The sequence below is a fragment of the Rhopilema esculentum genome, chromosome 14 (assembly GCF_057945365.1).
Source record: "Rhopilema esculentum isolate cy_ngs chromosome 14, ASM5794536v1, whole genome shotgun sequence".
In the NCBI taxonomy this organism is placed as follows: Eukaryota; Metazoa; Cnidaria; class Scyphozoa; order Rhizostomeae; family Rhizostomatidae; genus Rhopilema; species Rhopilema esculentum.
This window is the reverse complement of record NC_142828.1, coordinates 2,796,079-2,822,251: the sequence shown is the minus strand read 5'-3', so window position 1 is coordinate 2,822,251 and position 26,173 is coordinate 2,796,079. Positions and strand designations below refer to the sequence as shown.

General features: G+C 36.9%; 2 protein-coding genes across 2 annotated transcripts in view; both read left to right on the top strand.

Annotated features, from left to right (window-relative positions):
• LOC135696251 (inositol polyphosphate-5-phosphatase A) overlaps positions 1-11,839 on the top strand; it is a 30,276-nt gene extending 18,437 nt beyond the window's left edge. Inside the window, exons 14-17 of the mRNA XM_065215582.2 lie at positions 4,208-4,258; positions 5,370-5,430; positions 8,491-8,550; positions 9,323-11,839. Of these exons, the coding sequence (XP_065071654.1) occupies positions 4,208-4,258; positions 5,370-5,430; positions 8,491-8,550; positions 9,323-9,394 (244 nt within the window). The 3' untranslated portion in view covers positions 9,395-11,839. The remainder of the gene's footprint in view (positions 1-4,207; positions 4,259-5,369; positions 5,431-8,490; positions 8,551-9,322) is intronic.
• A 1,494-nt stretch (positions 11,840-13,333) lies between these two features.
• Positions 13,334-25,892, top strand: LOC135696256 (ras-related and estrogen-regulated growth inhibitor). Its single transcript, XM_065215588.2, has 4 exons — positions 13,334-14,638; positions 18,858-18,914; positions 23,827-23,900; positions 24,265-25,892. Exons 1-4 carry the CDS (start codon positions 14,527-14,529, stop codon positions 24,835-24,837), a joined length of 816 nt encoding a protein of 271 aa, XP_065071660.1. The 5' UTR covers positions 13,334-14,526; the 3' UTR covers positions 24,838-25,892.
• Positions 25,893-26,173: the final 281 nt, after the last annotated feature.

Genomic DNA, 26,173 nt, shown 5'->3' with positions numbered 1-26,173 from the left:
TTGACACTGATAAGCTACTAGAAGTGAAAAGCTTCACCCGGAAATATTTGAGGTCAAAACCCTTATAAAATGTTCAACTTTACGTCGTCTTAAATTTTACAACACAAGCACAAACCATGTGAAAACAGAATCAGGACTAAAAGCGAGGTGGTAATTCCTAATCCGGGCTCAAAAACGTCTTAGAATGAAGATGGAAATGATTTCCAAATTGATGCTGTAAATTGAATTTGTGTATTGCAACTTTGCTACTCCTAGGATAGATAGTCAGTTCTGAGAGAATTAATCACTGAAAATATCTGGCTGGCCATTTTTTACTCCTTGGTCTATTAAGTTTATGTTTTTACCTATCTCGTGAAAGCCTGTTTTCTAGGCTTTGCGGAATTTTTTGGTGTTGATAAATTGTCTGCATTGTTTCTCTTCTTCAAAGCACAGAATCCAAAATAAGATCTTTAAGAACAAATGTAGTCATGCCTCTTCGGTATCTTTTCAGCATACGAAAAACACGTTGCGCCTTGTCTTGTTATTCTCTTAACAATGGTTTGTTTTGAGAAAACGATTCTCGTAAACATAATTTTTGGATTTGTTTATGGTAGTAAAAAGTCGCTGTTTCCCGTTAACAGCAAGATTTCATGATTTTTATACAATAAGTAGAACTCATATGCTCGATTTTTGCTCTACATGTTATAATTTCTATTTATTCGAATGTTTTTATGACAGAATTCTCAATTATCTGTTTACTGCGGCCTAAAGCTCTCTTGTCGAATCGCCGTATGATTTTTTAGCCATAAAACAATAAAGCAGAATACTACCCATCTGCCTTCTGCAAAACCAATTATAGCCCAAGGAAACTTCAGGCCTATTTTTACCGAAAGCTTTGTTTCTGGAATTTTGTTTTTTAACCTTCTGTTAAGAACTTTAACAAGCTGAGATTGAAATAGGCTCCTATATTTATATGAAAAATCTTGATGTTTCAAAATTGTTTTGCGTATGAAACCTGGATACCGTAAGTCCTCGAATTAGCCCGCTGGGAGTTTATTTATTTTTGATATTTTTGGATGGGGGCTTTGTCGAGGGAGGGGGCTTATAAGATTATAGTAGACATTAAGAAGACATTATTATAATATCTCGTTTTCTTACCAAAATTGTGAATTTGTTGTGGTAATTCAATAAAACGCCATAGGCAACCTCAGATGGCAAAAATCATCAAATGGATGGGTCAATTCGAGAATTTACAGTAGCAGTGGGGGCTTATTCGAGGGGGGGGGGGAGTTTATTGACATTTTGTAGTTCTAGGGTGTGGGCTTATTCGAGGGGGGGGGCTTTTTCATTCAAATTACTAAAAAATACAGAAAATTCCTCAGTTTATCGATATTCCAACCAATAATGCTGATATGAATTTCGAAATTAACAATGAGATGCAAATCGGAATTTTAATGCTGAATATAACCAAGTGAGCTTTTGGATAATAATATTGTTGCCCATTTCACATTATAATTTTTTATGATTCTTAAAAATGGTGCCGTGAGATGCAAGCTTAGCTGTTCGAAATAATTATTATAAGTTTCGGCCAATGCTCGTTTTTGTGTTCGAAGAGTGGTGTTTAATATACATAAATACATATATACATATGTATTTATACATAAATATGTTTAATATACATATATACATAAATTTGATAGGGGTGTTTTGGACTAGTGTTGGTGCTGCGAGTTACAACCTCGCACAAGAGACAAGCCTTTTCAACGTTTGTGCGTTATAATAGCAGTTTCGTATTTGATTATGTCGGACACGTCTGGGCAGCCAATTTTCCTGAAGTTTCTAGTGGCGAACTGTCGTGCCGGTTGATGGAATCCCTGAAAATATTGCAGAGAGGAACCTCTTTTGTTTGAAAGACACCCTTTTGGGAGAGGATAGACTCTTTTACGCCAGCTTTTGAAAATCCAGGGGCCTAATGGTTTCCGGCCGATTACAAGATTGAGACCATGAGTTTGAGTTTCAGTATGGTTATACGGTTTGAGATAGAGCATAGCAAAAAAGATTATCTTGCGAATCAGTTTCGGACAAGTTAAAGAGAGAAAGAAATATACCAACCAAATCTCTATCTTTTCCAACACATGTCAGGTGATTATATCTTGATATTAGTTTCCAATGTAAGGCCTCATTTGATAAATTAAGATTAACTCCAGTTAATTTTGGATATATTCAGGCTGTCTTTATTCGTCAAGATGATTTTGTGGATTTCTACTGAAGGCAAAGGTAGAGTTAAATAAGGTGTTGTACCTCCCTTTAGTAGACAGATGTACCAGGTTTGCAACCTAATCGTCACTTTGATTAACACTTTTCTATTATTCGAATTGACTCAAAAGCAGCCTAAAAAATGATTACAATTTTCAAGAAAGTTTTTACCAGCATAAAAGTATAGATTTATAGTCAATTCATCGTTATTTGCAAAGACACAAAGTATTTGGGTTGAAACTTTAGGATTCACGAAAGTTGAAGGAGGATGAATTTCTATGTAGTTGCTTGCTGCCTCTTTCGCAAGAACCTGGTTTACCCGACCCCAGCCTCAGCCCCAGGCCCAACCCCAGCCTTGAACGATAACGAACGATATATTGGTACCAACGCCAGTGTCATGCAACTTTTGTCAGTTGTACTTAGTGTCATAACGAGGTTAATATCACAGATTTTCAAATCATTTTGTCTTGATTACTGTCCGTCTCAAGTTTAAACCCTGTTCCTCCTACTTGAAACTACAATCAGGTGCTCGAGTGGTCATGGATTATCCATAGATAAGTTTCCTTAACGATGTCTAGGCCACAAGTGTTTCTGTTGACCGATAAGCACAGCTCAATGAACCTGCTTTAGCACGATTTTGTTCCAGTTGCTATTATAAACGCACTTCATTACATAGCCGGACGTCAATCAATGTCAATCATTTGCACATACGTGAAACATTTGAACACTTAATTAGTAGACTCTAATTACAGTAGCACACAGAATCATATCCACTATGTCAAATCTTACCTGTATGTACACAGTTTTTGCTTAAGTGATCACTTTACTGTTTTGAGAAAAAGCACACTGAGCATGAACTCTCAGCTGAACTAGCCAAAATGAGCAGTTTTTATAGTTAATGCTCTGTGACAGAAATGGCGTCACGTAGATCTGCATTTTTGCAGATGGCTTCCTGAGACTTCTGTCCTTATAAACACGTCAACCAAAAGGATAATTGGTAAAATGTTTATACGTACCGTGTTTTGCAGAATGTGACGGCATAATCAGTGAGCAGTTAGATCGTGAAATTGCTTGCGCAGTTAATTCTAAAAAATATGTTCGTTTACATGTTTTTATGTATGTTTTTTGTGTATCTTACAACAAAAATTACATCATGTTGCTCATTTTAGTTTCAGAAGTTGAATAATAAAACAAAATGCCTGTTAATCAAGTCATTTCAGGCGTTAAAAACCTCTTTTCATACCCATCTTCAAATTTGTTGAAATTACAGCATTCTCTCCAATTAACGGACACGGCGGGAGGCGGAGACCTCTGATTAGCGGACAAATTTTTTCCCTAATCGTTTTCTGGTCAGAGTCTCAAAAAAAAATTTTCTAAGAAGCGGACACTTAATTAGCGGACACTCTAATTAACGGACAATATTTTTTGTACAAAATAGTCAATTTTGCTTTGTTTTTCTTTCCAATTAGCGGACAGTACAAAAACCTTCGGAGCCAGTAAACCAGTATTTATTTCTAAAACTTTGACATTTGAGAATCTAGTTGGATTTTTACAGCTTCGAACTTCTTTACAGCCCAGTTTACTAACTTTTCTTGTCCATGAAAGTGGTAAATTATTGGAATCTCCAGACCATAGCTAATAATTACCCAGATTACACTACACCATTTAAATTCAAGACTCGGGTCTATTTTAAAATTTGGGACTTACATTGCGAAACTTTCCAAAAGGCGGATACTTCCAATCAGCGGACACCTTGCTCTTGCCCCGACGGTGTCCGCTAATTGGAGAGAATACTGTTTAATCAAATGTTGAAATTTATGTTTCTTTTTCAAGACTGATTTGCCTTAAAATAAAGTGGTTAGTTTTAAGTTGCTTTCTATAATATTTCTGTGAAGCAATTTGATTTTTTAATTTATCATATTTCATTTTTTATTTCTTATTTATCTAATTTATCCTAATTTATCAATCATAGGTATCCACATAACGAAGATCCAAAAACCGATGCTGTTTATTCAGACACAAGGTAAACATTTCCACCGTCTGTTTAACTTTAGGCAACCAAATTCACATGTTCTGATGCTGACCCAGTTGGTATAAAGTCGATACACACATTTCACCGTGATTTTTTTGCTCCGTATCTAAGTCATATTGAGGTCGAATTATACTGCTTTTCTTGTCAGGGGTTCAGTGCCTGGGGCAGGGAGCTATAGTAACAATCCCCTAGGAAACCAAATTTGTCAGAAAATTTCGGATACTCAGCTGCTTAGTTGGAGTTTTCAAACAATATTGCATTTTACAAATGGCTTTGAAATAAGCAAACTTGGCTTCTTTAAAGCCATTTTTAAATTTTTACCGCAAAAAATTGTTTGCAAATATTGCCTTTAGCCTCCCCTCCCAAAGAAAATTCAACTTTCACTGCGCCCCTTTAACTTATTATGTTGCCAAAGAAAAACCTGAACGTTGTAATTCTTGAAACTTTTTTCATAAAAATTATTTTAATTGTTTTAATGCTGAATCTCGGCCTTTTGCGTTGTCTACAAGGCCCTAAATTCAGAAGGGCTGGATTGTTATTGAAGAAAGCCGAAAGCCTTTCAAATGAATATCCAGTATTAGCAAAATCCAGATAAAGAGGCAACTTTTGGTTACACTAAGCCCGGCTTAAATCTTGTTGTTTGCAAACTATTTGGGTGGAAATTCTCTCACTTATCTCCATTCATCAATTTTTGGTTTGATTTCCCGAATTATTCATCCTATCTTAACAATTAATGGTTCGTTTGGCGCCCGTGCGGTTGTGTCTCTCTTTTTTGTTCTCATGTGAAAGTTATTCTGCTTTGCTGGTTGCGTGTTTTAAAGCCATTTTCGTCTTCTTGCATTCTGTCTCTTTGTTTCTCTTTTCACATTTTAAACCATTTTCTAACCTACCTATTTCACCTGGCTTTGAAGTGTTCGCTTAACCTAAAAAAATTCTAAAATGCTTTTAGGGCTCCATTATTCTGAAATAGAAGAACAAGTTTTTGTATGGATTAAAGTACATTTTGAAAATTATTGGGGGCTGTGCCCCCTCAGCTTTCGCAGTCTCTAGCTTTACCTAACTTCGCAGTGCCACTGGTGATAGTTTTCCTCGTTATTTCTAGGTGCCCTGCTTGGTGTGATCGGGTCCTGTTTGATGAAAAAACCCAGAAGGAACTAACAAAGGTAGGTAAACACTTGTTGTAATTGATATTTGACAAGTTCGTTGCTAGGCCACGTTTGTAAGGAGGAATTTACACTACATACACAGGCACCGCGGAGCGTTGAGAAAAGTGGGGGGTCTAGAAAAAGTGGGGGGGCTAAAACTATTTAAAAAGAGATTTTTCTGGTAGTTTGATACTTAATATTTGCCATTTTTTGCAAAAAGTGGGGGGGCTAAAGCCCCCCCCAGCCCCCCTGCTCCGCGTCGCCTTAATGTTTCCATCAATACAAAATCCTTGATAGATACTTTTAGGGACAAAACACGTAACATAAGTCATAAAGCGACATGATATAAAGTTGCAAAGAATTATAATTATAAATATAATATGATATGGTTTGAGTAAGGAGGCCATTGGCCTATTAAACCCTTCAGTAAACTCTTTCTAATATTGAAAAGGAAATTGGCGCCTAATCGTCGAGAACAACAATTTCAACGTCATCGTTAAAAGATGGATTTTCGTTCCTTAAGGTTGAGGGTGATCAGAACTATGGTTTCTTGATCATCTTGGGCCTTGGCTTCTAATGAAACAATAAGCGTGAGCTCAATACAGTGGAGCCACCATTTAACGGACACTGTTCGGACAAGTGTGAATATCCGTTGTATAGAGGTGTCCATTGTATAGAGATGTCCGCTGTATAGAGTTGTCCGTTGAATAGAGGTATTTGTTGTACAGAGCTCCCTTAAAGAGCGTTTAGGACAAAAATATATCTCCGTTGTTGAGAGGTGTTCGTTGTATTGTGATATCCGTAAAATAGAGACACCCGTTAATAAAGGTTCATTTACAAGCGGAACCTTTTCAATACAAATACAACACGAAAAATTTTTTCCCATGAAAACGGACTAGTTTGAATGAGGCCTAAGTTTTTCACTTGCCCTGTACGCTTTTCAGGTTGTTGGTAACCTTGAATAGAAATCAAGGTACACTACGCCTAAATAACTTTTAATGTTACTTTAAATTGGATTTTCGTCCGTCTCATCAGATCTGACGTGCGGTTCTCCAGATTTACATCATAATTATTCATTTGACTGATTATTATCTTTTGCGGATAGCAAAGACCTTTATCCATTGTGCATTAGATACAATCATTGCGTCCTTGAACTGTTCCCGGGAACCGGTAATTCTATTTGCCACGTGGTGCAGAACTTTGGTGCCATGAAAGAAATTTTGGGTTTTTGTAAGGGTAAACAGTGATGATTAGAATTAACGATTATTCCATATTTCAGTTCCGGAAGATTCATCATCAGCTTCGCCTTTTTATTTTGGCCTTTTTTATGAAAATTTAGGGAAATTTAGGATCTTGCTGTGAGAAATGTTTCAAAAAGTCTTGGTGGAAGTCTGAGGCTTTTAATTCCCTCAACTCTAATAATCTTTAAGTCGATAGGACCTTTGGTTGTTTCGGTATTGATTTGGAAATAATGAGTATATACAGATTTTGTAAATATTGGCGCAATAGTCCTCACAGTTTTTTTAAAATATTTTTTGTTTCCAACAAAAGTTCACAATACAAATTTTCTAGTTATGCTTTGTACAAAATTAGCTCGTGCCTAACAAGATTACAGCGAAAATACCTATGCCTATTTTTGGCACTGTACAAATTTAAACGATCTGCACACGAATTATCAAGGAAAAGAAAAATTACATTAGGGCTACGTAAAAAGAGTGAGACTAAGACTTTTGATTCATATCGACTAATACTATATAGAAACATATTGTTTATTCAACATTTCTGTATTCAGCTAATATGGAAAGATCTTTTCACCGTACAATTTGTAACAGAAATATGCTGTTAGCAATGTTTGCGTGTCTATAAAGTCCCGCAGAGTCTTACTTCTAGCAAGGATACCAGTCCTATCATCACTTTTTACCCTTACAAAAACCCAAAATTTCTTTCATGGCACTAAAGTTCTGCACCATGTGGCAAATTCTGTAGCAATGATTGCATGCCCATAAGGTCGCACTAGGGTCTTATTTCTAGCAAGGATACTAGTCCTATCATCACTGTTTACCCTTACAAAAACCCAAAATTTCTTTCATGGCACCAAAGTTCTGCACCACGTGGCAAATGCTGTTAGCAATGATTGCATGCCCATAAGGTCGCACTAGGGTCTTATTTCTAGCAAGGATACTAGTCCTATCATCACTGTTTACCCTTACAAAAACCCAAAATTTCTTTCATGGCACCAAAGTTCTGCACCACGTGGCAAATGCTGTTAGCAATGATTGCATGCCCATAAGGCCGCACTAGAGTCTTACTTGTAGCAAGGATACCAGTCCTTTGAACGATGTTTACCCTTACAAAAACCCAAAATTTCTTTCATGGCACTAAAGTTCTGCACCACGTGGCAAATGCTGTTAGCAATGATTGCATGCCCATAAGGCCGCACTAGAGTCTTACTTGTAGCAAGGATACCAGTCCTTTGAACGCTGAATTGTTGTAACACTGGTAACTAAGTTTTCTAAGTTAAATTTCCATGTGTATATTAGCAGTCTCTGTATTTGTTTGGCATCTTTCAGCATCCGCATTAGAACTTGCTGATTACCCACAGGCAGAATTTGTTTAATTAGTCACCCCTTCCTCATCTAATGAGTATCAATTCGACCTGAGTATTTGAAAAGGTTCTTTTTTGCAAAGAACTGAAAAAACAAACCATCAAACATTAAAATTATCTTATGATTTAAAGTCAGAAAACAATCAAAATTGAGACCTGAATCCTCTATGCATTGTTCATTTTAGGATTTTTAAAATAAATGATAAATTTTCATATCGAAGATATTTGAAGATCAAAGAATATCAATCAACATTATTCTTTTCAGGCAATAAGAACAGAAAAGCCTCATTTTTCACTTAGCTCCCCCCCCCCCCTCCCCGCCTTCAGGGCCTGAATTTCGATCTGAATAAGAACCTGTCCAGATCGGAGGGCAAGATTGTAGGTTGAAATGCGAATGTGTTACCGTGTGCAATATGGTCTCCAGGAAGTGAAGCTGCCAGTTGTGGTGATCTTTCCCTGTATCTTTTTTCTAGGAATCGTTATCAGTGCGGTATGACTGTATTGGGCAAGAGGTTTGCATCGGCGATCACAAGGTAAACACATCACTCACTGATATTTCTTTTTTCACAGTTCACTCAATTGGTACATTTTTGCTTCCTCCTTAGGATTTCAGGAACCAAATATGTTTAATAATTTTCTACAATCTCCAAAGTATTAAGTGTTCAAAAGTATAACTACATTCCTTGCCAAATATATGGACAAAACAGACATAAGATTTAGGACGTCGCCAGAGATCTTGTAGGCAAATTCTTTTAAATTCTTCTGGAGTTTCAGCGGTACTATAAAGGATACAAGTACCATCTCAAAACGATGAAGTACTATATATCAAGCTAAACCCTACAGTTAACATGTTATACAATTTGAAACATAACATAAAATAGAATGGCATATGGTTATGTAACATAACAAAAAATAACATAACACAATATAATATAACATAACATAGCGTAAGGTAACGTAACGTTACATAACACAACAAAGCATAACTTAGCATAACTTAACGCAACGCAATGCAATACAACTAACATAACATTACATAACACAATATAATATAACAAAACATAGCGTAACATAACATAACATAACATGAACTACTCTTGACAAAAACTTATTTACAAAGCCAAAGTGATTTGATATCATAAGAACCTTATAGCATAGCTTTAACTCAAAGTAACCTCTTCTTTCTTACTAGTCGTCACTTCTTTCTCTTTGATCTGTTTATTAGTACGTCTCATTTTGCATCGTATTTAAATCATACTTTTAACCTATCTTGTTCCCATCATGACCGTTTTCGTGTCGTTCTAGCCTGTTTACCTGTCTTTTATTCTTCAACCTCAACAAGTGAATTCAGCAACTGATGCTGGCGACGGGAACTGATTTCATGGCAAAGAAGCTAAGTTGCTTAAAACTCATTTCAAAGCCTTTTAAACATATATGCCTATCATGAACGTGTTATCTTAGATCTTGTATTTATAAAATGATCGTTTAATTTAAGTGTTAGAAATGGTAGTAGTAGTAGGTTATGTAAGTATCAAATCAATAACAGTCCTGCATTTTTCAACTAGTTGGAAAAAACAACGTGTTGACTAGAATATTTCACTCGCTGATTATTGACATTAGTTTATTTGCCTAAGAGAAGGCAGTTGGGGCTCATTTTCAAGGTAGTATTCTATCTGCTTTAGGGTAGTAGTCTCTCTATATTCCCCTTTTTAAACAGAATGTTTAGAATTCATACCTCTTTAGGCCTCTCAAAGGTAAAGATGCAGTCAGGAGTCATCAGATTGATAGGGAGTTCAAGCAATAGAAAATATTAGGAACAAAGAAAACGAATTGAAAAAGATAAAAACGATAGAAATCGTGACATCACAAAATGCATGATGATGGCGTGATTGAAATTAGTGGACCTGACTTTGGTCATTTCGAATCAGGTGGACTTCAAAGGGTCCATTCTGTTTTTGATCCCTTTTTTGACTGTAAGTACCCTAGATTTGCATGGGTCATGTTTAAACCATAGTTGGAAATAGATAAAAACGATAGAAATCGTGACATCACAAAATGCATGATGATGGCGTGATTGAAATTAGTGGACCTGACTTTGGTCATTTCGAATCAGGTGGACTTCAAAGCGTCCATTCTGTTTTTGATCCCTTTTTTGACTGTAAGTACCCTAGATTTGCATGGGTCATGTTTAAACCATAGTTGGTTAAGGTAATTACTGAAAAGTGGCTTTTGTAGCATCCCTTCCTATCACGTTTCTGTCAAACGTCTCGTGTCTCAATGAGGGTTGTGTAGCAGATTTGTGGATGAAAGCCTGCAGATTGAGACCTTATTCGCCCGAATCTTTTCCTGTTTGAGAAGGATAAACATTAGTGGTGGTCCTTAAACTGTTTTGATTTCAAGTCAGGATATCCTCATTAGCATTTTATCAAATTTATGTGCCACGTACAGTTGTAGCTTTTTGTCTTAATTAATTGATTTACCGAAAAAGAAAAATACTTGCATTGTGTCAGAGAGTTATGAGAAAATGGGGAAGCCGTTAAACGAACTTTGCCTTGACTAAGAACGAAAGGCTTCTTGTATCGACTATTAGTTCTTGTGGATGTGCAACTCCTAAGGGTAAAGACATAATACTATGACGTCATTGCAGGCAGGATATCACTGCTTTTCCCAAAGCGTTGGATGACGTCCATCATTCGATTTTCTCTTTATATCGCTGTTCTTTGTTAGCAACAGGGCTAGCCCCGTTTTAAACACCTAAGCTAAGCACGGAGAAACTAAAAAGCACATACATCTTGCAATATAATCAAAGTACTATTAGAATGGCTATTGGCATTTTGTTATTAAGAGCACATGTGGCCCGGTTCGAGTGCAAATCAATTAGCTTCAAGTAATAAACACACAAAACACGACATAGTTTTCAAACGCAAACCTTTATAAAAAGATTTCATGCCTATGCATGAGAGACCTATTTCATGCCAAAATGTCTCCCAGAAATCCCCATTTTAAAGACATCTACACCCAGCAATTTTTTAGAACTGCCGTAAATCCTCGAATAAGCCCCCGGGGGCTTATTTGTAAGAATCAATTTTTGGATGGGGGCTTATTCAAGGGGGGGGGTCTTATTTCAAAGTTAAACATTTTCCTCAAATGTCGACATAAAAACGTCATAATTTTATCAATGAAATAAATTGAAAAATTACAAAAAGTGTGAAAATCTAACAAATATTATAATTTTTTATCATCACAAAGGTCGCTTTTTTGCTCTTTGGTCTCCAGTCAAAAGAAGTAATACTGTATAGCTATTGTCCTGGGGGGGCTTTCTTGGAATCAGATATTATTCTGCAACTATGCTTCCCTCGAATAAGTCCCCATTGGAAGGGGTGCTTATTTGCAAAAATGATGTTTTACGTGGGGGCTTATTCGAAGGGGGGGGGGCTTATTCGAAGATTTACGGTATTTTAAAAACATTTTTGAGAATGATTCAAGCATATGAACAAAATAATTTTAATTTTCATGGGTTTTATTTTAGCATTATGTATTTTTTCGTTGGCTTGATTTTTTAATCTCTTTATAAACTTAAGCGTTGGACCATGGCTGGACCAAGATCTCAATTTTATTTATCTATGATGTATAATAAGTATTCTTTCTTTGAAAACGGTTAAAAATTACTGGGATTGAAAATTATTTCTTTTTTACTAGTGTGGTTAGCATCATGAGCAAAAATCTTAACTATTTTGTCGATGTACCCTCATTAAACAGTTTAGTATAAATTATTAGTGTAAGCATGTACAACTATTCACAGGCAGTCCAGTTACACCTAAATTCTGTGATGCTTTTTCTCATTTTAGTCTGCAAATAAACACACTAAAATATGTACTACAGCTTCAGCACTGCGTGATATATTTGTCTGCTTTACGTTGCCATTATCCCAAAAAACTCAAAATGCTTTAAACACCCTATAAATTTGCTTTGATATAAATGTAATAATTTGGCCAGCTATTACTTTTCTCATTTATTTTCTTTCAAAACGACCGAATCGTCTGAAAAAGTCAGGATGTTCTGCTCTGCTGTTGGCAACTTCTAGAAGCCACAATCAAGACCACACCCATGATCACATCCTAGTAACCGGATCTAAAACTTCAATAGAAATTGATCACTTCTGGAATACCAAATGAAGAGTTGGTTCGCTTTGCCAAGAAAGGAATTCCTCCAACCAAACATATACTGGCTTGTTAAGGGGGTTGAGTTCCCCCCCCCCCCCGCGCTCAAAATCATATAAAATCTACTGGTGTGGGGTTTAGTAGCCATAGGAGGAGACCAAAGATGCAACGTAACCATCGGGCGTTCTCCCAATTCATCCGACCAGTCGTTTTGCCGCTCGGCCTAGCATTACATATATGCACACGTTGAAAGTGGAGTGACACCCCCCCCCCTTTACTTTAAATAGGTACTTTACCTCTTTTTCTCAAAGTAGGGGCACTTGCTCCCTGAACCCCCGGCTCTTCTGCATGTATATACACAGGATTGAAAATCTTTGAATAGAAGCAGGGGGCACTACAAGAACATTCTCCGAAAATGTTTGCAAAAAATAATCGAAAACTACTACTTCCCGGCATTAGCAAGAGGTTCCAGACCCCATAAGCCCCCTATTTTACAGCTTAACAACCACAGCAGCCCTCAGAACACTACTAGTTATTGTCTATGTGGATGTTTAACGTTACCAAATTTAACAGTTGACTCTCAATACTCTTTGATAAAAACATTTTAAGCAAACCAAATTTCAAAGAACTTTTTGATAAGAAAACCTTCAGCCGAAGGTCACCCTTTTTGACGAATCCAAAGCATAACTGATTTAATTGTTTGTAAAATTCCTTCATTTTGCAAAACTGAATAATATCAATAATCAACTCGAATTTCTTTGCACCTCTCCAATTATTGATTGCTTTTCTCAAACAAGGCTCGAGTTTCATTGATAATATTTCTTAACAATGAACAATGAACTATCGGCAACTTAAAGAAACAAGAAATTGAGCCGAAGAAAAATCATGTTTAGATAAAGAGTTTCGAGTGAGCTTTAAGGGTATGATTAATAAATCTGGAGGTCTAAAAGTTTTAGAACTTCAATGGTGAATCAGATGAAACTGTTATTTGAAATACCTTTAAATATCAGGGCTATGGTGTGAAATTGTACATCCTTTTCTTTTCTTTAACCCGGAAGGAAAATCTAAAAAATTATTTAACATATAATTCGTTTCTCTTTCGATATCTCCGTAAATGACGCTCGAAGCGTGTCGTGTCGGCCCGTTGATGTCGGGAAATAGTGTATGTTAAAATTTTTGCGATGCAACCTCTTTTTTACATTTACATACACAAAGAAGCGCTAATTGCAGCGCTATTTACAGTAAAGCCCTAGTTTCTGTCTTGTTAGTCTCGTTTTCAATACAAAGTTGTGATCCTCGTTATCACAAGCCTGTTTCAGTGAGTGAAATGGTTTTATGGCAGGTGAACTACATAAATAGTTTTATTTTCCAATAATCTGAATACAAGGCCGCCGCGACGTCGGAGATTCTATGAGTGGCTGGAAAATGGAATGCACGAGCCTTTGGGCTTTTGATAATATTTTGTTTATGAAAAGTTTGTAGGGTTTTCTATTTTAGCCGTCTAAGTAACTGAAATGAATTCAATGCCAAACGGTGCTTTTGCAAGATAGACTGTTGTAGAATAAGAGTGTTGGCTGTTCATCTAGTCGAATTTTGAGCTTCAATATTCGTATGAACTGTATTTTTATAAAAAGTGGGTCATTAATAAAGCCGGGAACTTATAACAAAATTTTAAAACAGAGATATGATTTGACACTGATGCGAAATCGTTGACAAGGTAAACAATTGGTATTGTAAAAATTGTAGACAGTGCCCTAGTCCACAAATTCTGCCACATGAGCGCAGGCTATGAAAATTGATGCTCTTCTGAGTAGGCACAACAATTTAAACTTCACTTCACTGAAATTTTCCTGAAAACTTTGCACTTTGAGTAATACTAATGTAATGATACTCCAATGGAACAACACAGGAAAAGAGCAATATATTGAGACGGAAACGTACTGAAACGCTTTTTCACACTCCCTAGAGAAACTCAAAGTGATAACGAAATCGTGACAGAATTCATAACTCGCGCACTTCAACAGCGAAGAGACAGGAAGGGTCGGTTGGCAATTGTACCAATAAAAAATAACTAAAAGTTGAGTGCAATTGCAGTGCAAGAGCGTTATGCGCCATCGCTATATACTCACAGACCCAGTTTACCTGCCCGGTCTTATGTTGCATGTGCGAGACAGGTGTACCTACCGGGCTCCTTCAAAAAGCCCCTTGGCCGCCAGCCGTTGTAGCGTGACTTTGAAAGTCACAAAACGACAAAACAGATCGTAAACAGAGATGAGTTTTGCAAGAAGGTGAACATCGCGTTTCCTGGTCAACTTTTTTTTTCGTGGGAACTTGGGAGAAACATTGACAATGTCGGGCTTGCTGTCTCGAAGGAAAAGCTCGACAAATGCTCGAGAGCTCATGGCGTCATCCTCATCCATAAAAATTGTTCTGCTCGGCAAAAAGGGTGTTGGAAAATCTGGTGAGGTTTTGTTATTGCTACTGATTCAAAATTAACTCTTGTTAATAATCCCATTTGCTTTATATTCCAATTAGATATGCATTAAACCTTATTAAAAAGAGCATCAGTTTGATTTTGTTATAAAAGCGGCCTAGGTTCGCTAAACCAACATTGAGACGATCAAGAATTCTTTGAAATCTGCAAGCCACGAGAGCAACAACGTGGAATGGATTGTTTCATGTCCAGCCCCGGAACATTCAATATTCTAACGGGATTTGGTTTGCGCTCTCCTAAAACCGTTCTTTCTTTTTCAAACAAAATGAACTTAATACTTTTACTGAGCTTTAAATTATAGAAATTAAGCAAACAACTCTTTAGACCTTTCAACACTGCAGATTTCGTAGGAGTTCTCTTCCCCCAGCTTGTTTTGTTGTGTTGCAGCATCAATCTGTGAAAATTTACCTAATATTCTCGTGCAAGTATTAAAATATTGTCACGTAATATGCATTTAAATTCATTTCAATCGCGTTTAATGTATTTCAGTCAACATGTCAAGTAAAAAACCTGCGAAATGTCAATAATAGCATCTCCTTTATGTCAATTGTGTAGATAGAAAGTGATAGAGAATCTGAAGCATTTTTCTTTGAATTGGGACCTTTCAGAAAAATAGAAAACGGTCTAAAAATAGAAAATTGATAGCGACATGTTTAATAAATTGATATTGAACTCCTCGCAAATCCGACATGTGAAAATGCTTTTTCAGAGACCAATCTTTCGTTTATTGAGTAATTGCTTTCCAATAGTTCAACCCTGGGCTTATCTTTAAGTTTGAGCTGTGCTCACAAACCCTCGTTCTTTCTGGAGCCACCACAGTTTTTACGTACTTTCACCTAAAGGGCACACGATTTCGTGGACTATTGATGCAGAAAAGCGCAAGAAAAACAAAACATGTGCATCATATCAATCTCTGTTGATTGTAAATACCACAAAGGGTGAATTCTAAAGAATAAATTGGATTAAAACTACTATTGGGAGCGTCGATTTGAGAATGAATTTTCATGAGAAATCAGACATTGAGAGGAAGGTTCACTGGCTACTGTCAAGGTTTCAGAAGATTTCTATGGCTTAAGTTTCTAATGAACTGGGATTGTGTTGCTTGACGTGGGACTTTCAAATCCTTTGATGATCCTGTGCTGATCTCAGTAAAAAGCCCCGTCATTTGCATCACAAACAGTCAAACTTTCAGGTGCCGTTCCTTGTAAAAACGGTGTCTGTCTGCCACTAGACGCTTCACTGCCCCTTTTCTCCATTCCATGATGGAATGTGTGCTGAAAAGTGGTCTTATCTCTGTTGTTTCCATTCAAAACTGTTAGTTCCACTCTTACAAACATAATATTTAAATTTGGTTTCCCTACCTGGGAGGAGAAAACGAAGGTCATCGACCCTAGTGGCCCTATCACAGGGCCTCCGCCGGCAAGGAGCCAGGTGGGGCTTGCTCCACTGATCCCACTTTTTTGCTGAACAAAAAGCTTTTTTTTAAAGCCTTTTTTCAAGAGTCTTTGATTTGCCCTTCTCCCTCTCAATTTCCTGCTATACTGCTAGACAAAATTATAGTAAAAATACAGGTGTAATGTTGTGAAGCCATCCCTCGTCATCCACACAATTTTATTCCAATATGGCTGCCGATCTTCTATCGAAAATATATCAAACAACAGGTTCCACAACAGCAACAGCAACAACGACAACCATTCTAATGACACGAATATACTAGTGGGCGGTTACAGTTAGATCATAGCACACAGGCTTATAGACGATAGTAACGGAGAAGCTACACAGAATATGTAACCTTGAAAATTTTGCTAATCGAACCTCTACATTGGCAAACACATCGCAGTGGTTGTGCAAACGTCACGATATCTACTTGTCAGTCCTCATTTTTGTCTTCCGTTTAAACAGCTCTCTTAATTGCCCCAATGACAGTGGAGACAATGTTTCATCCATTCTTAAGAGAAAAAACCTTAAGCAAAATATGCCTTGCAATAAAGCAAGTTAAAAACTTCTGTTTGTGATTTAAGCCCCGGGCCTCGGAATATCTTTGTGAGTTAGTTGTTATTTGGTGTAGGCTTTTGCACAAGTGAATGTCCACTAATTCAGGCTACCAAAGAGCAATTCCAGGGATTACATAAGGCAAATTATTTACTGCAGAAGCAGAAAGAACATGCGCACATGTTTTTAAGGAAGCAAATTATAATCAAATTATTGAATTGCGAAGTGTTTTTGGCTGCATTGCTTGATTATGTGATTGTTGGTGATGATCTGATACCATTGCATGACAAGAGGTTTTTGTGTCGAAATTTGTTTTAGGTACAAAATATTCATTCATAAAGCATCACAAAGCATAGGATCAAAGTTGTTAAGTATTTAATCGACTTCAAATGCCGATATTCTAACTGTTTGGATACTTTATGGTAGTTTCTTTCGATTTAACAAGTAAATCCATTCACGAAGATGGGTATTCCGTGTAGGCCAGTAGAAATGCCCCTTTATATGATAGTCGAAACGTAACTTCCCAGTCGAAACGTGTCCGCGTTACTTCCCAACTTACATGCCCTAGAGACAGTAAAGCTGTCAAATTTCCCCTTTTTGTCAAAGTTTCCTTAGTCTAAATATTCAATCAGTTTCGATAAATTGGTGTGTTTGTCTGCCTTTTCCCGTGCGCTGGTTGTTGGCAACCTCGAACTAGTTTCATTTCCTATTTTTATTGAAGTTTATAAGGACTGTCTGTATTTCGGCAAGATTTGTATTACTGCCTTGTAAATTTCCATTATCAACGTTCAAAAAGAATCGTTTGCCGCTAGCGATGTTTCATCTTGCCAGAATTTTGTTTAAATAATTGTTAAATGTGAATGAATACTGTCAGATCAAGTTCCTGCACCAAATTTTCAAAAACCTATTGATTTAATCTTTTTAGAGAACACCTTCCTACCTCTTCAGAGAACCCCGAACGGCTCTGGCTGGAAGCCTCCTCTAGCAGTAGTGACCTTTTCAAATTTCTTATGATATGTTTAACAGTCTGCTGGCGGCCGTAGCAACTGGTTGGATTAAAAACTTAGATAACGAGGGCGACACTAATTTTGTGGTAGAAATTTAAATCTGCTTCTCCTATCAATAGAATATATGATAGATCGGCAGCCATCAGGGAAGAAAATGGTATGGATGACGATGGATGGCTTCACAACATTACAGTTGCATTTTTACTCTAATTTTGTCTAGCAGTATAGTAGGAGATTGAGAGGGGGAAGGGCAAATCAAAGACTCTTGAAAAAAGGCTTTACAAAAGCTTTTTGTTTAGCAAAAAAGTTGGATCAGTGGGCAAGCCCCACCTGGCTCCTTGCCGGCGGAGGCCCTGTGATAGGGCCACTAGGGTCGAGGACTTTCGTTTTCTCCTCTCTCCGACCAAATTTAAATATTATGTTTGTAAGAGTTGGAACTAACAGTTTTGAATGGAAATAACAGAGATATGACCACTTTTCATCACACATTCCATCACAGGCCCGTCGGAACGGGGGGGGGGGGGGGGGATAGCATTTATGTTTAGTTTTTTCATCTTTGTCTTCATCGGTAGATTTTACTCTCGATGACAGGCCCGAGGCTAGTAGTTCGAGGTCCTACGTTCGAGGAAAATACTGTTATTGGGTCAGATACTGTGTTTCAGCTTGTGGCATTAGCCAGCCAGCTACAACCCCCCCCCCCCCCCAAGAAAAGTTTCTCTGGCCTTGGGTTTGATTGATGACCCTCCAACCCCTAGTCTGGAACGTCAAGCTTCGCCACTGCTTATAAGATTTAAGTTTGCTGGAAAAATTGTGCTTGTGGAACGACTGTCTTTGTACATCAGAAAAGAGAAATGATTGGGGTCCCTTTTATTATTAATGATCCTCCGTCAAATGTGGGACGTGTAAGAAAAGTCAGAGAGTAAGGAACCTATCTATTAACAATAGATTTCTTCAATGGTTTGGCTATTCCAAGTTAGAAAGAGAATTAAAGTAGAAAAAATACGGCAAGGTGAGCTTTTTATCGTTATCAAGCCTGTTTGCTTAAGACAATCTGTCAAATCTCCAGCTGAATAAACAAAATAGGTAAAATAATTTTGTTGAATAAATAACTTGTTTTGATGCATAGGTTTTTTTTAAAGATGAGGTAGTTTCTTTGATCATAGCTATCATTTTTTTTAATTTTGCAGCAATTACTGTTCGACTACTCACTAAACGATTCATTGGAGAGTATGATCCAGAGTTGGGTAAGATTTTCTATCAGTTGTTTCTGTGAATAGTCATTGTATGTCTAGCAGCTAAACTGATGTAGCATAACTTGCAGCAAACCGAGATTTATGGAATCATGAAGCTGAGTTCCGAACTACTCGTATGATCCCTTAATTTTATAAAGTCCAGAAAACATATTTTTTTAAAGATAGATTATGTTTCTGACACAATGAACAATTGGCTCTGTCACCGTATCATGAGAGTTTCGAGAACCTGGACCATCTTTGAAAGTTGCTTTGAAGCGACACTTCGGTTGTCCCTTCCCCTTAGCCAATTCACTAGCAAACGGTAGATTTATTTTTCTAAGGATTTTTAAAGATACAGAGCTTATCGAAAGCTAAAAAGCTTTGAAGGCAGACCCTATCTAAATCTATCCTTAATCTTAGATAAAAATTCTGTAGATCCTTGACCTGTTCTTCCAGGAATTCCACTAAAATCCATTGATAAGCCTAAAAAGAGTTTTTAATGGAGTTCTAGGCGTCTCGTCAGAAATTTTGCTTGAATATTTAGACATTGGCATACAAATCGCTAAAGATAAGCGGAGTAAGTCGTGGCTCACTTTATTTTAAGATTTTTTTGTGATGGCAAACGATAGCAAAGAGGACTTTTCGAGTTGCCAGCTGACGCCTTTAGGATGCAGTTCGAAATGTGCAAGATAAGGCACATTGAAGATTGCTTGTTTTATTACCAGAACACCACCCAATTTTGATCTAATTCAACACTCTCTAAATCGAAAAGCTCCTTGATTGTAGTGCTTTTTCATTATTGATTAGCACATCACGTCGTGGTAGAATATGCTACTTTGTTCATCAAGTACGTACTATTAACTCAATATGTCTTTACAACCTCTCAAGCCATAAAAAGCATCGTTTGAGTCGACGTTGTGGAACTGGATAATTGGCAAAATAACATTTTGTTTCTGATTTATTCGAATGTCGCCAACGTTCTTCTACACTTCATTAGGTCTCGCACTGACTCAGTAATGAAACAAGACTCAGTGATCATCATCTTTCAACATGAGATATCTAGTTTTCTTGTTTCCAAAGCCCAGAAAAATGCCAGCCTTTGTCTAGACAAATATGTGTTTTTTCTTATGAGAACAAACTGCTGCGTGTGGTAATAGGCGGCCTTCACTTTTACTGAGCATAAATTGAGCTTGTGTAATGGGCGTGGCATAGACTATACCTTTATTATAAGATACTGTTCACACAGCCATTGCACTGTAGTTGCCAAATGCTGTTTGGTTGAGACCCTCAAATTCATTGCGAAGGAAGAGTTGTGTTGTGGGATCATTCAAGACCCCCAAACCTTAGATACAACGATCTAGGTCTACAAAAACCCATGAGACCTACACAACTAATCTTTGCAGAAAATCAGGGGACATTTCCTTATGTCCCATCACATGTTCCACTTTATTTAGTTTGATATTAACTCCAAATGGAATTTCGAAAAACCACGATATGATATTAATAATAAAGTGGGATCTTGGAGCCCCATGTAAACCGTCTGACCTGCTGTTGTGGAATTGGTAATCATAATCCATTTTGCAAACGCACTCCCCCTATTGTCTACATACTTACCCAAAGGAATGTATTTCAAAGATACCTTCTAGTTATCAAACTGTTTTCTAAAAGATAGCGACCTAGCTGCTAATCTTGATTTTTCTCTACAACTCGAGTCTCCTCAACAATTTTAGGCTTATTCTTATTACGCTTTTCTGCAGTTAAAACCCCCGCAGAGCTATTTTCATGTGCGAACTCTTTACTCTCATTTTCGCAGGAGAAACCTTTCTCTAAAACGTCTAGAACGGTTTCTAAAAATTCCACAAAGAGTAGTAGTTATGCCTTCATTTGATTTCTATTATAACTACAGATTTCTGGTAAGTTAGGGTTTATTTTAAGAAATCATTCTTTTTGGCGATAGCTTTAAGGGGATTTCTTGCTTTCTGTTGGTCCAGCAAAACGGAAACAAGGTCTTAACTTCTAGCTGACCGTCGATCCCCTTTTTCTACGAAATACTTAGAATTCACAGAAATATCTAGAGTTTTTCATTAGCTATTTTTATAAGCCCTGAGTGTAGCCCTGTTCTATCCTATCACCCTTACTCAAGAGAAAGAGTCAATAAATGGTCGTAAAAAGAATCAACTTGTTTATCGTCTCTGAGAATAATGATGTTTTTTCATCATTTATCATTGTTCCTTCGAGCTCTATTATTCATCTCACCAGCCAGAGGCCTTTGGGGGTTGAAGGCCGCGAATCTTTGGGCGGCGGGAATCATTGATGCCGTTTACTTAAACTTGACATGCCACTCTTAAGAACGATGGATGTCTTAAATGTTAATAATGCATTCTCTCTTCTTGCTCACTATTTTAACGTTAAAATGGTTAAATATTTTGTAATTCGTATTCTTATAAAAGTAATGAATGAAAAGGTATTGTTTTCATCTTTTACTTCTGAAAATTATTTGAAATGTCAACTTGTATACTTAGTAACAAAAATGAAAGTCACTTAACAAACAAAAAATATTAAAGAAATGGTATCCTGGTTTGCTTTCTTCTTCATCTTACATCAAGTAGATAAACAGCTTTTGATCTAGTGCTATTTTTATTTAAAGTGGCTTAGCTTCTATCGAGGTTATTTGATAAAGTGCATAATGAGACTGAATTATCAGGAATGTAAGAAATTATCTAACAAACTACGCTAGGCAGTGCAAGATAGCCTGAAATATATACACATATATATGACAGGGATGGTCAGTGTATATTTTAGAATTTGATTAAAAATGTTCTCTTCCTAGGGGTGACCCTGTTGCTAAAGTACTTTTAAGGGTTCATGTAATGGTAGAAAATTTGGGGGGTCTCAAATGCGAGAGAATTTTGAAAGACTTCCAATTTTTGAATAAAAAATAAGCACTTTTAACTTACGGAAGAATATTGTTTTCTTATCTCAAAAAAATGTTTTTTGGGTTAAAACTTTATACCCAACTTTGAGCGTCCCTATCCCTGACAGTACCCATAAGAAAGTAATTCCTTGAGAGGGAATAAAAGTGTTCGTATAGGCACAAATATTATTCTTAAATTGACAATTTCTTTTGATCGAACTTTATCCCTACTAAAAGATTGAGACAGTAGCCCTTTGATACTCCTACCACAAAATGCTTAACTGACATTCCGTTAATAAATCCATTTATGTAAGGTTCAACTATTTGTATAATAAGCTATCTTTTAAAATCCCAATTATAAGGTTTGGGCCGAAATTTGCGGTCAGTTTGTACCAAAGTAACTGTTTCGTTAAACACACCCTTGGAATACATCAGTTGGCCACACAGACCAGCATACAAAGTAGGTTGTAAACATAGCATTTAGCACAATCAGCAATTTTTATAATTTTTTTTCAAAAGGATGTAGCATCGAGAGCTAAAATATGTTATTGATGGCAGTTGAGCCGTAGTAGGCCATCACAGAAATTTCCTTGCAAAAACCTTTTGCCACTTGCCAGTTGCCACCTAACCTAGGGGGTGTTTAGTCAGCAAATTTTCAAATTTGTCGGCAAATAAAGGATGTTTAGCCCATTTTGTCTGCAAATGGAACCTGGAAATCCCCCTTGTTCACATCTGCTAGTAACGTCCAAGGTAAAAAGTGTATAATTGGCCTTTACTTAACTGCTTCTAATTTAAATACACAATTTGTTAGGCCTTCTCGCCTACGTCCAAGGTCCAAGACCCTCTCGATCGCAGATGTCCAGGAATAGATCTGCACTTCTGCGACGGAGAAGTTCCAATGTCTTAGTCTACTCTAAGTCCGAGGAAGAACTTAAGGCACACAGAAGATTTGCTGTCTGTAAAGGGATGGACAGTTGTACTCGATTTCACTGTTGGGTAAACGGACTCATTGCGTGGGACATTTGAAACATTGCCATTTTCTTTCCTAGATAACTGGCAGAAACACAGCAGCCAGGTGTACTGTGACCTACCTGTTTAAAAGCAATCTGTTCTGTTACTTTTTTATGTTGCTACCTTTGAGATGGCGGTAGATAACATTCCACCGTATTATGCATTAAATTAAATGCCTGCAACACCACACAAGTTGAAGTTGTCGCATTCGTGGTTTTAAGGCACTTTCCAGTGGATCTTATCTGTTATGTTTGTTAGTAAAGTTTGGTTATTTATTGAAAAGTTTTCTGTTATTAACTAGAGTATTAAGATCTCGTTATTTTCAATATGAATACTATGGTTATTGAAATTACTTTATCTTGTTTAAGAAACTGAATTTTATTCGAATTACGTGTTAATCCTTTTAGCTTAGAATGACATTTGTGGTTGATTTGCATTCATTTTCGTCGATATTTGTACTCTTGTTTCCTTATATTTTGTGTAATCGATATCTTCTCTATTTTATTATATCGAAATTATAATTTTTCTGGTTTTTTCTGCATAAGCTTGTTTTAATTGCTTCCCAATTCTCTTTTGTTGTCAATTCTTCGCAAATCACCTTTTTCCGGATTGTCTGAATTTTTACAGCTCTAACTTCTCTCATTTTTGTCGAGAATTAGTTTTCTATCCTAAAAGACATAATAGAAAATAACGGAACCACAGAACAAGACAACGGTTCTCCTGAAAGGTCACATCCACTTTCAAGAGATACTCCGCCCCTCGTGGAGATGTCTTGCAAATTTGTTCTCATTTCTCCGTTTAACCATCTTTTCTCAGTTTCTTAAAGACGTATCCTTCTAACTAAGCAGGACAAGAACCTAAAATGATTGTCTGAATTTGAGATGTTTTTTAACTTTGTTTACATTATGGTGGAGAAAGCAAAAGTCCTCGCTGTCTCCAATGGTTTGAGTTGTGGAATTTGTCTAAGAAAGATCTTGACCTCTGACTTTCTTTCTCTAGAAACTTCGCTGAAATATATAACAAAGATCAATGGCGAAGAAATAATTACAGAAATAATGGATACTGCGGAAAGGGTATGTGTTTTTCTAGTTTTCTTCTCTTATCAAGAAAAGGAAATTTTGAAACTAATCAACAGCCACGTTGAAAACCTGAACGTTTGGAAAAAGGTCGGATTCAAGCCGTTCAAACTAGTAAGGGGATTCCTTTTTGAAACCAATTTCGAAACAGGATCATATTTTAATGCCCTAGCATCTCTATGGGTGGAAAGGGCGGAGTAAGGTCACGGCACCAATATCCGCTTAAAAACATGTTTATTAGACAGTGTTACTCGATGCAATAAATCATCTTGCTGGTCACTGACATCCACAAAATGTTGGCCTAGGCTTTCCAATCACAGAATGTTGTTCTTTTATTACGTTTCCTTAATTTGCTTCCTAGTCAGAGGAAGCAAGGCTGTTACCGTGCGCTCAATGGGCAGACTGTTTTGTCTTGGTATTTTCCATTGTGGACAAGGAGAGCTTCATTGAAATGACTCGTCTGAAGAACACAGTTGATCGAATTGTTAATTGCAATTTGAAGCCTATGGTTATATTGGGAAATAAACTCGATCTTGATGCTGTGAGGGATGTACCGTACGAGGCTGGAATACAATATGCCAGTGAAGTAGGCTGTCCTTACCACGAACTGTCAGCAAGGGAAAGTTACGTAGATGTGGAAAAGGTTTTCGCAACCATAATAGAGGTGACAGTTCGTTGTTCGATGATAAACCAGCTAAATAAGCTATACATACCATCGACACAAACGCACAGGGAAACAAGGGAAAGAAGGACGTCTTTTAAAAGTATTGTAAAAAATTTTACTCGACAGAAAGCTATCAAAGAAGAAATTAAAGAAATAAAAGAAACTCAAATCGAAGAGAAAAATGAATCGAACAACACTAATCATAAAAGGGAGTTTAAAGATATGCCGCAGGCAAGGACTCGACAAAGGAGCAGTACGTGCACGTTTTGAAGAAATAAAGGAATGATGTATTTTAGGAGGTATCCCCCGGCCTAGATAATGCTGGTGGGCGACAGCTATAGGAATATTGTTTATAAGTATAACATAAACTAGGGGACAATTGTGCAGTTTATGTGCCCCAGAATTCGAGTAGAAAGCCCAGGGCTGACTATGTATTATACGTAGTGGTTTTTCTTATAGTACTCGACGCATTGTAAAATATTTTGTGAATGCTAATTAAAGCTTAGAAAAGTATGAAAAGGAAATATCTTACAACATTCGTTATAACGTCTTTAATTCTCCTTACGGTTACCGTTCATGGTTTTCTCATTGGCTCAAAGGGTAGAAGGCTAAGACACCTGAACCAATTCAAGACATTCAGACTTTAGAGAAAACAAGCAAATAAGGAACTACAATTTTTCGTCTATCCTAGAAAGGGTACCAATTTTTTTAGACGGAAAAATCACTGAAAGTAGGTGAGGGTGGTTATAGCTTTCCGTATGCCTTGCTAGCACGAATTTTTTGTAAGGAAAAGAGAGACAGTTGAAAGGGGGACTCGATCAGAAGATTCAATATCAGTTGCTAGCATGGAAAATTACTGACTTTCAATAGGTGATACTATTGCAGGTCGAAATCTATCACTATCAAAATGACATTGTTTATATACAGGCTCATTCTATCAAATCAACCTCCAGCTTTCGGTAATTTTTGGGTGTGCAGAAAGATCCTTTTTAAAAATGGCGACAAAACTAATTCCTAACAAATTCTGTGTATCTGCACCATTCGCACGTACGTACAAATGAAGAAAAATGTGATGTAATTGTTACTTCAACTTTTCTTCGGTTTTTCTTTGGTCTTATTCCCAGTGATGGTTATTCATTAGGGAACGTAGGCTGTTTGTCAATTATGTTGATACTCTTAACGCCTGTAGCCTTGAAATATTACAAAAGTATTTCCGACACCAAGGTTTGATGCTGCAAAGTACTTATTGCGGATGCTGAAATGATACTGTAGAAAAGAATATATACGTTTTATCGAATTCACTTATTGCTATTCATAGGCTAGACTTACTCCATGAGCCTCTGTTTCGCTACTGCCTCACTTGACGGATCTGTTGTAGCGTCCGTCAATTGAGGCAGTAGCGAAACAGAGGCTCATGGAGTAAGTCTATTCATACGCTTCATAGAGATGAAACATTTGTAGCAACTTCGTGGACCTATTAAAAAAAGCTTTCTGCAATGCACTGATATTCATTCTAATGTTTGTAACATTCACCTGGTGGTCAAGCATATGAATCTACCCTCGGTATAACATATACAGAAAAACTAAGATACATTACTTGCATTGT

What these genes read in the sequence shown, in the direction of transcription:
- LOC135696256 (XM_065215588.2), top strand. Translation starts at nt 14,527, where the DNA reads ATGTCGGGCTTGCTGTCTCGAAGGAAAAGCTCGACAAATGCTCGAGAG. An exon ending in AAAGGGTGTTGGAAAATCTG is followed by an intron (nt 14,639 to 18,857) that starts GTGAGGTTTTGT and finishes TTAATTTTGCAG; the next exon opens with CAATTACTGTTCGACTACTC. An exon ending in AGAGTATGATCCAGAGTTGG is followed by an intron (nt 18,915 to 23,826) that starts GTAAGATTTTCT and finishes TTCTTTCTCTAG; the next exon opens with AAACTTCGCTGAAATATATA.